The sequence below is a fragment of the Ammospiza caudacuta genome, chromosome 26 (assembly GCF_027887145.1).
Source record: "Ammospiza caudacuta isolate bAmmCau1 chromosome 26, bAmmCau1.pri, whole genome shotgun sequence".
Taxonomy (NCBI): domain Eukaryota; kingdom Metazoa; phylum Chordata; class Aves; order Passeriformes; family Passerellidae; genus Ammospiza; species Ammospiza caudacuta.
The window spans coordinates 6,752,271-6,766,188 of NC_080618.1; the positions used below are offsets into that span (position 1 = coordinate 6,752,271).

General features: G+C 60.3%; 1 protein-coding gene across 1 annotated transcript; it reads right to left on the minus strand.

Annotated features, from left to right (window-relative positions):
- Positions 1–740: 740 nt before the first annotated feature.
- On the minus strand, positions 741–13,790 carry DDX56 (DEAD-box helicase 56). The gene is made up of 14 exons (XM_058820244.1): positions 13,728–13,790; positions 13,196–13,357; positions 12,055–12,215; positions 10,910–11,080; positions 9,896–9,986; positions 8,409–8,653; positions 7,143–7,256; positions 6,113–6,295; positions 5,763–5,857; positions 5,597–5,670; positions 4,945–5,034; positions 4,049–4,154; positions 2,941–3,029; positions 741–1,133 (listed from the first exon to the last, which is right to left on the minus strand). The coding sequence occupies exons 1-14, from the start codon at positions 13,788–13,790 to the stop codon at positions 1,053–1,055; spliced, it is 1,725 nt and encodes a 574-aa protein (XP_058676227.1). The 3' UTR covers positions 741–1,052.
- Between the last annotated feature and the right edge of the window lie 128 nt (positions 13,791–13,918).

The following is a 13,918-nucleotide window of genomic DNA, read 5'->3' on the forward strand; positions in this document are numbered from 1 at the left end:
GCCATCCCAGTGTGACAGTGCCATCCCAGTGTGACAGTGCCATGCCATCCCCATGTGACAGTGCCATCCCAGTGTGACAGTGCTGTGCCATCCCAGTGTGGCAGTGCCATCCCAGTGTGACAGTGCCGTGCCATCCCCATGTGACAGTGCCATCCCAGTGTGACAGTGCCATCCCAGTGTGACAGTGCTGTGCCATCCCAGTGTGGCAGTGCCATCCCAGTGTGACAGTGCCGTGCCATCCCAGTGTGACAGTGCCATCCCAGTGTGACAGTGCTGTGCCATCCCAGTGTGACAGTGCCGTGCCATCCCAGTGTGACAGTGCCACCCGGTGCCCTCTGTACCCGCCGGGTTCAGGGCCTTGGACCCCGTTCGGTGCCACACCTGTCCCCGATGTCACCAGGGCGGGGCAGTGCCACACCCACCCCGGTGCCACACCCACCCCGGTGCCACCCCCGAGCCCGTGCCAGGTCCCTGCAGTGTCCCCAGAGGTGCCAGCCCCCAGTGCCATCGGTGCCACTCCTGGGTGCCCTCGTACCGCTGTTTATGGCCCTGGTGGCCTTGGGGACAACAAGGGGGGACAGATAGCGGGGCACAGAGATAAGGGGGGCACAGATAACGGGGGCACAGATAACGGGGACACTGCCCTGGCACCTTTGCCCACAGCAGCGTCCCTGTCACCCGCCTGGCACCGTGCCCAGCCCGGCCTCAAGGGACACCAGGGGACACCGGAGCGGCTCCTTGGCACCTTTATTTGTCACCGACCCCCGTGGTGCCCTCAGGGTGGCACAGGGGGTAACAGGTGGGCCCGCAGGCTGGCACGGGGGGTGGCCGTGGTGACCCCGGGGTGTGCCCAGGGGCTCAGAGGGTGACACCGGTGTCCCCAGGCTGGCACAGGGGGCGTCCCCAGCTACCCCCAGGCGTGCCAGGTTCAGGAGGTGCCCGCTGCCCCTGGGGGTGCCAGGCTCTCAGGGGGTGTGCCCAGGGTGTGCCCAGGGTGTGTCAGGCTCCCAGGGGGTGTCAGGCTCCCAGGGGGTGCCCAGGGGGTGCCAGGCTCAGGGGGTGCCCTTTGCCCCCCGTTTGTTCCCTCGCCGGGCGAATCTGAAGCTCTGCAGGGGATTCCCGGAGCCGCGGGGCTGAGGAGAAACGGGGGGGATTTGGGGGGGTTTGGGGGATTTAGGGGGGATTTGGGGGGGTTTGGGGGATTTAGGGGGGATTTGGGGGGGTTTGGGGGATTTAGGGGGGATTTGGGGGATTTAGGGGGGATTTAGGGGCATTTAGGGGGGATTTGGGGGATTTGGGGGGGATTTAGGGGGCATTTAGGGGGGATTTGGGGGGATTTAGGGGGGATTTGGGGGGATTTAGGGGGGATTTGGGGGTTTTGGGAAGGATTTGGGAAAGTTTGAGGAGGATTTGGGGGGGATTTAGGGGATTTAGGGGGGATTTGGGGGAAATTTGGGGGATTTGGGGGGGATTTAGGGGAGGTTTAGGGGGAATGTAGGGGGGATTTGGGGGGCATTGGGGGGGATTGGGGGGATTTAGGGGCGATTTGGGGGATTTAGGGGGGATTTGGGGGGGATTTAAGGGGAATTTGGGGGGGATTTAGGGGGGATTTGGGGGAAATTTGGGGGATTTGGGGGGGATTTAGGGGAGGTTTAGGGGGAATGTAGGGGGGATTTGGGGGGCATTGGGGGGGGATTGGGGGATTTAGGGGCGATTTGGGGGGGATTTGGGGGGGATTTAGGGGGGTTTGGGGGAGTTTGGGGAGGTTTGGGGGGATTTGGGGGGGATTTAGGGGGGATTTGGGGGAGTTTGGGGGGATTTAGGGGGGATTTAGGGGGAATTTGGGGGGATTTAGGGGGGATTTGGGGGGGATTTGGGGGTTTTGGGAAGGATTTGGGAGAGTTTGAGGAGGATTTGGGGGGGATTTAGGGGGGGATTTGGGGGGATTGGGGGAAATTTGGGGGATTTGGGGGGGATTTAGGGGAGGTTTAGGGGGAATGTAGGGGGGATTTGGGGGGCATTGGGGGGGATTGGGGGGATTTAGGGGCGATTTGGGGGGGATTTGGGGGGGATTTAGGGGGGTTTGGGGGAGGTTTGGGGGATTTAGGGGGGATTTGGGGGATTTAGGGGGGATTTGGGGGGGATTTGGGGGGATTTAGGGGGGATTTGGGGGAGTTTGGGGGGGTTTGGGGGATTTGGGGGGGATTTAGGGGGGATTTGGGGGAGTTTGGGGGGATTTAGGGGGGATTTGGGGGGATTTGGGGGATTTAGGGGGGATTTGGGGGGGATTTGGGGGTCCAGGGGGTTTTGGGGGATTTGGGGGGGATTTGGGGGTTTTGGGAAGGATTTGGGAGAGTTTGAGGAGGATTTGGGGGGGATTTATGGGGGAAATTGCAAGGGGGGGATTTGGGGCTTCTGGGGGAATTTTGGGGTTCAGGGGCTTTGGGGAGAATTTGGGGAGGAGAATTTGGGGGATTTTGGGGGCGGAATTTGGGGGATTTCGGGGATTTTCGTGGGGGGAATTTGGGGGATTTTTGGGAGGGAATTTGGGGGATTTGGGGGGGGGAATTTAGGGGGGAATTTGGGGAAATTTCAGGGATTTTGGGGGGGATTTGGGGGATTTTGGTCGGGGGCAAATTGGGGAGGGGATTCGGGAGATTTTGGGGAGGGGATTTGGGAGATTTTGGGGAGGGAATTTGGGAGATTTTGGGGGGGAATTTGGGAGATTTTGGGGGTGGGGATTTGGGAGATTTTGGGGAGGGGATTTGGGAGATTTTGGGGAGGGGATTTGGGAGATTTTGGAGGTGGGGATTTGGGAGATTTTGGAGGTGGGGATTTGGGAGATTTTGAGGGGGGAATTTGGGGAGGGAATCCGGGGGACTTTGGGAGGGAATTTGGGGGATTTTGTGGGAATTTTGGGGGGAATTTGGGGTCCCTCACCTTCCTCCCCCCTCGCCGGGCCCCGGCCCCTCGGGGACATTTCCTCTTTTTGGGGTTGGGGTCGGCGATGCCGCGGAGACTGGGGGGCACTGGGGAGCACAAAGGGGGTTAGTGCACCCCAAAACCACCCCTGAATCCCAGTTACCCCAATTCCTACCCCAAAACCACCCACAAACCCTAATTTCCCCAATTTCCCCCTTTTTCTTCCACAAATTTTCAAATTTCCCCCCCATTTTTCCCAATTTCCCTCTTTTTTGCCCCATTTTTGGGTACTCAGGTACGTGGCCCAGGTAGGGCTGAAGCTGCTCCCAGTTCCCCATTTTTACTCCAAAATTTCACTTTTTAACCCATTTTTCCCCAAAATTTCCCTATTTTCCCAATTTCCCCCTTTTTTGCCCCATTTTGGTGCCCAGTGGCCCACGTGGGGCTGACCCCATTCCCAGGACCCACTTCCCCATTCCCCATTTTTTCCCCCAAAATTTCAATTTTTTTCCCCATTTTCCCCCCGTTTTTTCCCCAAATTCCTTTTTTTTTCCCCAATTTCCCCCTTTTTTGCCCCATTTTTGGGCACCCAGGTACTCAGGCTCGTGGCCCACATGGGGCTGATCCCATTCCCAGTTCCCCATTTTTCTCCCAAAATTTCAAATTTTTTCCCCATTTTTGCCCCGTTTTTTCCCCAAATTTCAATTTTTTTTCCATTTTTTCCCCATTTTTCCCCAATTTCCCCCTTTTTTGACCCATTTTTGGGCACCCAGGTACTCAGGCTCGTGGCCCACGTGGGGCTGATCCCATTCCCAGTTCCCCATTTTTCTCCCAAAATTTCAAATTTTTTCCCCATTTTTGCCCCGTTTTTTCCCCAAATTTCAATTTTTTTTCCATTTTTCCCCATTTTTTCCCAATTTCCCCCTTTTTTGCCCCATTTTTGGGCACCCAGGTACTCAGGCACGTGGCCCACATGGGGCTGATCCCATTCCCAGTTCCCCATTTTTCTCCCAAAATTTCAAATTTTTTCCCCATTTTTGCCCCGTTTTTTCCCCAAATTTCAATTTTTTTTCCATTTTTTCCCCATTTTTTCCCAATTTCCCCCTTTTTTGCCCCATTTTGGTACCCAGGTACTCGGGCACGTGGCCCATGTGTGGCTGCACGTTGGCCGGGTGCAGGGGCCGGTCGTGCCTCAGCGCCTGCAGGTCCCGGGGATTGTCCTCAAAATACACCTGGAATTCATTAATTAACCATTAATTAACCCTTAATTAGCCCTTAATTCATCCTTAATTAAGAACTAATCAATAATTTGTCAATTGCAGCAGGGAAACTCCTCCCCCAGAGGCGTTAAAATGGCAAAAATCAGGTTCAAACTGAGGGGTTGGGGAGGAAATCCCCAAAAGATTTGGGGTTTTTAGCCCCATTTTGGGGTTTTTAATCCAAATTTTAGGGCTTTTTATCCCAATTTTGGGGGTTTTACACCAATTTTGGGGTTTTTATCCAAATTATGGTGGTTTTTAATCCAAATGTTGGGGGTTTTATTCACATTTTGTGTATTTTTTTATCCCAATTTTGGGGAGTTTTTTCATCTCAATTTTGGGGGTTTTTTGTCCCCATTTTGGGTATTTTTTAATTCCCCCTTTTGGGTATTTTTAATCCCATTTTTTAAAGCACCCATCTTAATTTTTGTGGGGTTTTTTATCCCCATTGCAGAGGTTTTAACCCCATTTGGGGGTTTTTATCCCCATTTTAGGGATTTTTATCCCAATTTTGGGTATTTTTCTATCCCCATTTCGGGTGCTTTTAATCCTATTTTTTTCAAGCTTCCATTTTAATTTTTGTGGGTTTTTTATCCCCATTTAGGAGGTTTTTATCCCCATTTTAGTTTTTTTTTTTTTTTTTGAGCCCCAATTTTGGGGGTTTTATCTCAATTTTGGTTTTTTTTTTTTTAATCCAATTTTTGTGTTTTTTTTTTTTTTTTACCCAATTTTGGGGGTTTTCACCCCAGTTTTGGGGTCTCACCTTGAGCTTCTCGCAGTTGAGCAGCTCCTGGCGCAGCTCCCGCAGCCGCGCCTCGCGCACGGCCTGCTTGGTGACAGCGCGCATGGCGTCCTGGGGACATTGGGGACATCATTGGGGACATTGGGGACATCATTGGGGACATCAATGGGACATTGGGGACATCAATGACATCATTGGGGACGTCAATGACATCATTGGGGACATCAATGGGACATTGGGGACATCATTGGGACATTGGGGACATCAATGACATCATTGGGGACATCAATGACATCATTGGGGACAGGCCTGCTTGGTGACAGCGCGCATGGCGTCCTGGGGACATTGGGGACATCAATGACATCATTGGGGACATCAATGACATCACTGGGGACAGCCCTGCTTGGTGACAGCGCGCATGGCGTCCTGAGGACATTGGGGACATCATTGGGGACATTAATGGGACATTGGGGACATTAATGGGACATTGGGGACAGGCCTGCTTGGTGACAGCGCGCATGGTGTCCTGGGGACATTGGGGACATCACTGGGGACATTAATGGGACATTGGGGACATTAATGGGACACTGGGGACATTAATGGGACCCTGGGGACAGGCCTGTCCCCTCAGTGTCCCCCTGGTGTCCCCGCTGTCCCCTCAGTGTCCCCTCACCCTGCAGCGGTAGCGCAGCGTCTCGATCTCCTCCATGCGGAACTCGTAGGGCTGCAGCATGGACTGCCCGTTCTCTGCGGGGACACGGGGCCACCTCAGCGTCACCTCAGCGTCACCTCAGCGTCACCTCAGCGTCCCCAAACCCCCTCAGTGTCCCCAGTGTCACCTGCTGCCAGCGTGTCCTCGATGCGCCGCAGCCCCTCCAGCTCGTCGGGCAGTGCCAGCGTCAGCGCCGTGCCAGGGCTGTCCCCACGCGCTGTCCTGGGGACAGGGACGCCGTGGGGACACCGTGGGGACGGGGACAGGACACAGGGACCACGGGGACAGGGACACCGGGGACACCCTGGGGGCACCCATGGGGACAGGGACACTGGGAGCTGTGGAGACAGGGACACGGTGGGGACAGGGACACCCTGAGGACAGGGACAGCGTGGGGACAGGGATAGCAGGGACCACGGGGACACCCTGGGGACACCAAGGTGACTCTGGTGACCCCGTGGTGGCCCTGTGTCACACCTGCCCACACGATGGATGTAGGTCTCCACAGAGTTGGGGACATCGAAGTTGATGACGGCGGCGACGTTCTGGAAATCGATGCCACGAGAGACCCCGAACTCGGGGTCCTGGGGACACTGCGGGGGCTGCGTCTTCTTGTCACCCTTCTTGTCACCCTTCTTGTCACCCTTCTTGTCACCTTTCCTGGGGGCACATGGGGACAGTCAGGGACAGGGGGACACCGCGGGGACTGTCCCTTCCTGTCACCCTTCCTCCCCACACAACGGGGTCAGGGACGTGGGTCCCAGTCTCCAGTCCCACCCACTGTCCCTGCTGTCCCCAGTGCCATCCCCAGTGTCCCCAAGATGTCCCCAGTCTGACCTGGCTGTCCCCAATGTCCCCTTGCTGTCCCTATTGTCTCCAGTCTGACCTGGCTGTCTCCAGAGTCCCCAGTGTCCCTGCTGTCCCCAGGCTGACCTGGCCATGTCCTGGCTGTCCCCAATCTGACCTGGCTGTCCCCAGTGCCACCCTGCTGTCCCCAATGTCCCCACAGCCACCCCACTGTCCCCAGTGTCCCCAATCTGACCTGGCCGTGCCCCCCCTGTGCAGGCGGCGCCGGGGGAGCTCTGGCCATGCCCTGGCTGTCCCCAATGTCCCCAGTGTCCCCATTGCCACCCCAATGTCCCCAGTCTGACCTGGCCGTGCCCGCCCTGCGCGGGCGGTGCCGGGGGGGCTCTGGCTGTCCCCAGTGCCACCCCAATGTCCCCAATGTCCCCAGTCTGACCTGGCCGTGCCCGCCCTGCGCGGGCGGTGCCAGGGGGGCTCTGGCTGTCCCCAGTGCCACCCCAATGTCCCCAATGTCCCCAGTCTGACCTGGCCGTGCCCGCCCTGCGCGGGCGGTGCCAGGGGGGCTCTGGCTGTCCCCAGTGCCACCCCAATGTCCCCAATGTCCCCAGTCTGACCTGGCCGTGCCCGCCCTGCGCGGGCGGTGCCGGGGGGGCTCTGGCTGTCCCCTGTGCCACCCCAATGTCCCCAATGTCCCCAGTCTGACCTGGCCGTGCCCGCCCTGCGCGGGCGGTGCCGGGGGGGCTCCGCCGGCCCCTCCTCGTCGGTGGCCACGATGTAATCATAGAGACCCCGGTTAAACTGGGCAATGACGTGGCACCTGTGGGACAGGGACGGGGACACCATCCCAGTGACACCTGGGACATCCCAGTGTCACCAGGCACCCCGGGACACGAATGGCAATTAAACGCACAAATGGAAATTCCAAAAAACAGCACCCCATAAACCCCAGAAACCCCAGAAATCCCTCAGGGCTCACCGGGATCCCACAGGCAGCAGCGGGTTGAGGGCACAAATGGGAATTCCCATAAACCCCACCCCATAAATCCCACCCCGTTGTCTCCCCTCAGAAATCACCGGGATCAGGTGAAAATTCAGGAATTCAGGACTCAAGTGGCAATTCCCACAAATCCCACCCCACAAATCTCACCAGGACTCACGGGGATCCCGCAGGCAGCAGTGGGTTGAGGACACAAACGAGAATTCTCACCCCACAAATCCCACCCCATTCCTTCCTCTCAGGAATCACTGGGACCACGTGAAAACCCAGGAATTTAGGACTCAAACAGCAATTCCCACAAACCTCACCCCACAAACCCCACAAACCCACCAGGACTCGCCGGGATCACACAGGCAGCTGCAGACTGAGGACAAAACCAGGAATTCCCACAAACCCCACCCCACAAACCCCCCATACCCACCATGACTGGGCGGGCAGCTGCGGGTTGAGGGCACAGATGGCAATTCCCATCCCACCCCACAAACCCAACCCCACAAACCCCCTATACCCACCATGACTGCGCGGGCAGCAATGGGTTGAGGGCACAAATGGCAATTCCCATCCCACCCCACAAACCCCACCCCATAAACCCCACCAGGACTCACCGTGAGCGGGCAGGCAGCAATGGGTTGAGGGCACAGATGGCAATTCCCATCCCACCCCACAAACCCCACCCCATAAACCCCCCCATACTCACCGTGAGCGGGCGGGCAGCTGCGGGTTGAGGGCACAGATGGCAATTCCCATCCCACCCCACAAACCCAACCCCACAAACCCCCTATACCCACCATGACTGCGCGGGCAGCTGCGGGTTGAGGGCACAGATGGCAATTCCCATCCCACCCCACAAATCCCACCCCACAAACCCCCCCATACTCACCGTGAGCGGGCGGGCAGCTGCGGGTTGAGGGCACAGATGGCAATTCCCATCCCACCCCACAAATCCCACCCCACAAACCCCCCCATACTCACCGTGAGCGGGCGGGCAGCTGCGGGTTGAGGGCGCAGGCGGCGATCCCGAACTGCTCCAGGAACAGTTTGACCCTGAAGGCCCGGGCCAGGCTGCCCACGAAGAGCAGCGCCCGGCCCCGCAGCAGCCGCAGCTTCAGCAGCGCCGCCAGCAGCAGGAACTTGTCCTCCTCCGTGGGACAGCGCAGCTGGAACTGCTGCAGCTGGGAGCTGCCCGGGAGACGGGGCTCAGGGGGGAGAACCTGAACCTAAAATTGGAATTTGGGGTTAAAAACCTGAAATTGGGCACTGGGGAACTGCTGCAGCTGGGAGCTGCCCGGGAGACAGGGCTCTGGGGGCAGGACATGGACATGGAACAGGATTTGGGGGTAAAAACCTGAAATTTGGGATTGGGGAACTGCTGCAGCTGGGAGCTGCCCAGGAGACCGGGCTCTAGGGGCAGGACATGGACCTAAAATTGGGGGATTTGGGGTTAAAATCCCAAAATTTCAGATTGGGAACTGCCAAATCCCAAACTGGGAACTGGGGAACTGCTGCAGCTGGGAGCTGCCGGGGAGTTGGGGCTCTGGGGGCAGGACATGGACCTGGAATTGGGGGATTTGGGGTTAAAAACCTGAAATTGGGGACTGGGAACTGCCCAGGAGACAGGGCTTGGGGGGCAGGACATGGACCTAAAATTGGGGCATTTGGGGTTAAAATCCCAAAATTGGGGATTGGGAACTGCCAAATCCCAAACTGGGCACTGGGGAACTGCTGCAGCTGGGAGCTGCCTGGGGAGACGGGGCTCTGGGAGCAGGACATGGACCTGGAATTGGGGGATTTGGGGTTAAAAACCTGGAATTGGGCACTGGGGAACTGCCAAATCCCAAACTGGGAACTGTGGAACTGCTGCAGCTGGGAGCTGCCGGGGAGTTGGGGCTCTGGGGGCAGGACATGGACCTGGAACAGGATTTAGGGTTAAAATCCCAAAATTGGAGATTGGGAACTGCCAAATCCCAAATTGGGAACTGGGGAACTGCTGCAGCTGGGAGCTGCCCAGGAGACAGGGCTCTGGGGGCAGGACATGGACCTGGAACAGGATTTGGGGTTAAAAACCTGAAATTGGGGACTGGGAACTGCCCAGGAGATGGGGCTCAGGGGGCAGGACACGCACCTGGAACAGGAATTTGGGGTTAAAAACCTGAAACTGGGGATTGGGAACTGCCGGGGAGTTGGGGCTCGGGGGGCAGGACATGGACATGGAATGGGATTTGGGGTTCAAACCCCAATACTGGGCACTGGGGAACTGGAATTCCCAGGGAATCTGGGGTCGGGATCCCAAAATGGGCACTGGGAACTGCTGCAGCTGGGAGCAACTCTGGGGACAGAACCTGCACCTGGAACAGGATTTGGGGTCAGGAATGGGAAATGAGGGATTTGTGTTTCAGGGTGGAACCCCCAGAGCTCACTCCAGACCCCCCAAAATGACCCAAACCCCCCAAATTCCTCACGGGGTTGTGCAGCACCAGCTCCTGCAGCGCCTCCAGCTCGGGGTTCAGGGTGGCCGACACCAGCAGGGCCTGGTAGATCTTGGGCATGTGGCTGGGGGGGCACGGGGGGTCAGGGGCACCCCAAAACCTCCCCAGGGCACCCCAAAACCACCCAGAACACCCCAAAACTGCTCAGAACCCCCCTAACCCTTCAGTGCCCCAAAAAACCTTCAAGACCCCAAGATCCCAGTGCCCCCCAAATTCTCAGCACACCCTGAAATCTCAAAACCTCCAGCGTCCCCCAAAATCTCTCAGGGAACCCCAAAACTTCAAAAACCCCAAAGCCTTCAGTGTCCCCTCCCCGTCCCCCTTGGTGTGCCCCCATTGTCCTCTCAGTGTCCCCTCCCCTTGTCCCCCCCACTGTCCCCATGCCGCCCCCTGTACTCCCACACTGTCCCCCCTTCCTGTCCCTCCAGTGCCACCCCTGGGTGTCTCTTCCCTGTCTCCCTGTGTCCCCTCCCATTGTCACCTCCACTGTCCCCACTCGTTGTCCCCTTGGTGTCCCCTGCCTGTCCCCCCAATATCCCCTCCCTGTCCCCTGTGTCCCTCTCTGTATCCCCTCCCTGTCCCTTCCATGTTCCCCTGGGTGTCCCCTCCCTGTCCCCCCAGGTGTCCCCTCAGTATCCCCTCCTTGTCCCCTGTGTCCTTCTCTATGTCCCCCCCTGTGCCCTGGGTGTCCCCTCCCTGTCCCCAGTGTGTCCCCCGATGTCCCCTCGGTTTCTCCTCCCTGTCCCCCCATGTCCTTCTCTATGTCCCCTCCCTGTCCCCGGTGTCCTCTGGGTGTCCCCTCAGTATCCCATCCTTGTCTTCCTGAGTCCTTCTCTGTGTCCCCTGGTGTGCCCCCATGTCCCCTCAGTGTCCCCTCAGTGTCCCCTGGGTGTCCCCCCGGTTTCCCCTCCCTGTCCCCACCATGTCCTTCTCTGTGTCCCCCCACGTCCCCCGGCTGTCCCCAGCGTGTCCCCAGCGTGTCCCCACCAGAGCAGGGCGCGGATGTCGTCCCCGAAGCCGAAGGACAGCAGCAGATCGGCCTCGTCCAGCACCAGCAGCTCCAGCCAGGGCCGCAGTGCCAGGCTGTGCCCGGCCACGTGTGCCAGGACACGGCCAGGCGTGCCCACCACGATGTCGGGCTGCTCCATCAGCACCGGCCTGGGGACACACAGGGGTCAGTGACACCAAGGGGACACCCAGGGGACACCCAGGACATTGAGGGGACACCCAGGGGACAGCCAGTGCCAGGCTGTGCCCGGCCACGTGTGCCAGGACACGGCCAGGCGTGCCCACCACGATGTCGGGCTGCTCCATCAGCACCGGCCTGGGGACACACAGGGGCCAGGGGGGCTTGGGGACATCGAGGGGACACTCAGAGAGGGGTCAGGAACACCCAGGGGACACTCAGGGAGGGGTTAGGTCAGGCACATTGAAGGGACATGGAAGGGACACCTGGAGAGGAGTCAGGGACATGGAGAGGACACTCAGGGGACACCTGGAGAGGAGTCAGGGACATTGAGGGGACACCCAGGGGACACCTGGAGAGGAGTCAGGGACATGGAGAGGACACTCAGGGGACACCCAGAGGGGTCACGGGGCTCAGGGACATTGAAGGGACACCCAGGGGACACCCAGGGAGGGGTCAGGGCCAGGCTGTGCCCATCCAGGTGTGCCAGGACACGTCCAGGTGTGCCCACCACAGGGCACCAGCCTGGGGACACGGTGGGCAGGTCAGGGACACCAGGGTGGCTCTGGGGACACGGGGGGGGTCAGGGGACACGGTGGGCAGGTCAGGGACACCAGGGTGGCTCTGGGGACACGGGGGGGCTCAGGGGACACCGGGGTGGCTCTGGGGACACCGGGTGGGTCAGGGGACACCGGGTGGGTCAGGGGACACGGGGGGGCTCAGGGGACACCGGGGGGGCTCAGGGGACACCAGGGTGGCTCTGGGGACACGGGGGGCTCAGGGGGTGGCTCTGGGGACACGGGGGGGCTCTGGGGACACCGGGGGCTCAGGGGACACCGGGGGGGCTCTGGGGACACGGGGGGGCTCAGGGAACACCGGGGGCTCAGGGGGTGGCTCTGGGGACACCGGGGGCTCAGGGCACACCGGGGGCTCAGGGGTGGCTGACCGCTGCTCGGCGAGGTCCGAGTGGCCGCAGAGCTCGGCCACGCGCAGCTGGCGGGCGCAGAAGGCGGCCAGGCGGCGCAGGGTGTGCCCAACCTGCCGTGCCAGCTCCGCAGAGGGCACCAGCACCAGCGCCCGCACGGCCTGCGGCACGGCTGGGGACGCCTGGGGACACGGGGGGACGGCGGGGTCACTGGGGGCACACGGGGGGGACAGCAGGGTCAGCCCCAGCGGCCCCCAGTGCACCCCAGTGTTCACATCCCCTCAGTGCCCCCAGTCCCCCAGGGCACCCCAGTGCTCCCAGTGCCCCCAGTGCCCCCAGTACTCCCTTGATGCCCAGCAGCTTGTGCAGCACGGGCAGTCCCAGTTTCCCCAGTACCCCCAGTTCCCCCAGTACCCCCAGTTTCCCCAGTTCCCCCAGTCTCCCCAGTACCCCCAGTTCCCCTCAGTACCCCCCAGTACCCCCCAGTACCCCCAGTTCCTCCCAGTACCCCCAGTATCCCCAGTACCTCCTTGATCCCCAGCAGTTTGTGCAGCACGGGCAATCCCAGTTCCCCCCAGTACCCCCAGTTCCCCCCAGTTTCCCCCAGTACCCCCAGTTCCCCCCAGTACCTCTTTGATCCCCAGCAGTTTGTGCAGTCCCAGTATCCCCAGTTCCCCCAGTATCCCCAGTTCCCCCAGTATCCCCAGTTCCCCCAGTATCCCCAGTACCCCCAGTTTCCCCAGTTCCCCCAGCACCTCTTTGATCCCCAGCAGTTTGTGCAGCACGGGCAATCCCAGTATTCCCAGTACCCCCAGTTCCCCCAGTACCCCCAGTTCCCCCAGTTCCCCCAGTACCCCCAGTACCCCCAGTTCCCCCCAGTTCCCCCAGTACCCCCAGTTTCCCCAGTACCTCTTTGATCCCAAGCAGTTTGTGCAGTCCCAGTACCCCCAGTACCCCCAGTACCCCCAGTTCCCCCAGTACCCCCAGTTCCCCCAGTATCCCCAGTTCCCCCAGTTCCCCCCAGTTCCCCCAGTACCCCCAGTTCCCCCAGTTTCCCCAGTACCTCTTTGATCCCCAGCAGTTTGTGCAGTCCCAGTACCCCCAGTATCCCCAGTACCCCCAGTTCCCCCAGTACCCCCAGTTCCCCCAGTTTCCCCAGTACCTCTTTGATCCCCAGCAGTTTGTGCAGCACGGGCAGTCCGTACGCTCCCGTTTTCCCTGAGCCGGTCCTGGCCCGGGCCAGCAGGTCCCGGCCCTCCATGGCCAGCGGGATGGCGCGGGCCTGGATGGCCGTGGGCACTGCCCAGCCCAGCTCCGCCACCGCCTGCGGGCACAGAGCTCGGTGTCACCTCGGGGACACCGCAATGGTGACAGTCCCAGTGCCACCGCCTCCCCGTGGGGACAATCTCCACTGTCCTCCCACCCCAGGAGACTCCGGTGCCCTCTCAGCCCCCCCCACCCCTGAAGGGATTCCAACGCACCCTCCCCTCAGAGGGATCCCAGTGTCCCCGTGCCCTCAGAGGGTCCCCAGAGCGACCCCACAACCCCCGCGCCACCCCGGTGTCCCCATCCCTTCTTCCCCCGATCCCTCCCCTCGGAGGGACCCCTCACCCCTCCCGGCACCCCGGCGATCGCCGCCTCCCCAATGCCCCGCTATCCCCGGCCAAACTCCCCGCCGGTCCCGTTGCGCTCACCCTCAGCAGCCGCCCGTCCAGCCCCATGTGCTCGAACCCCTTCGCCTCCATCTCTGCCGCCATCTTGGCCCCGCCGCGCACGCACTTCCGGTCCCGCGGCCCCGCCCACCGGCGCTTCCGGCGCGCGCAGAGCGCCGCCATGGCGGCTGAGGGCGCCCCCTGGCGGCGGAGGACCCAGAGCACCCCGACAC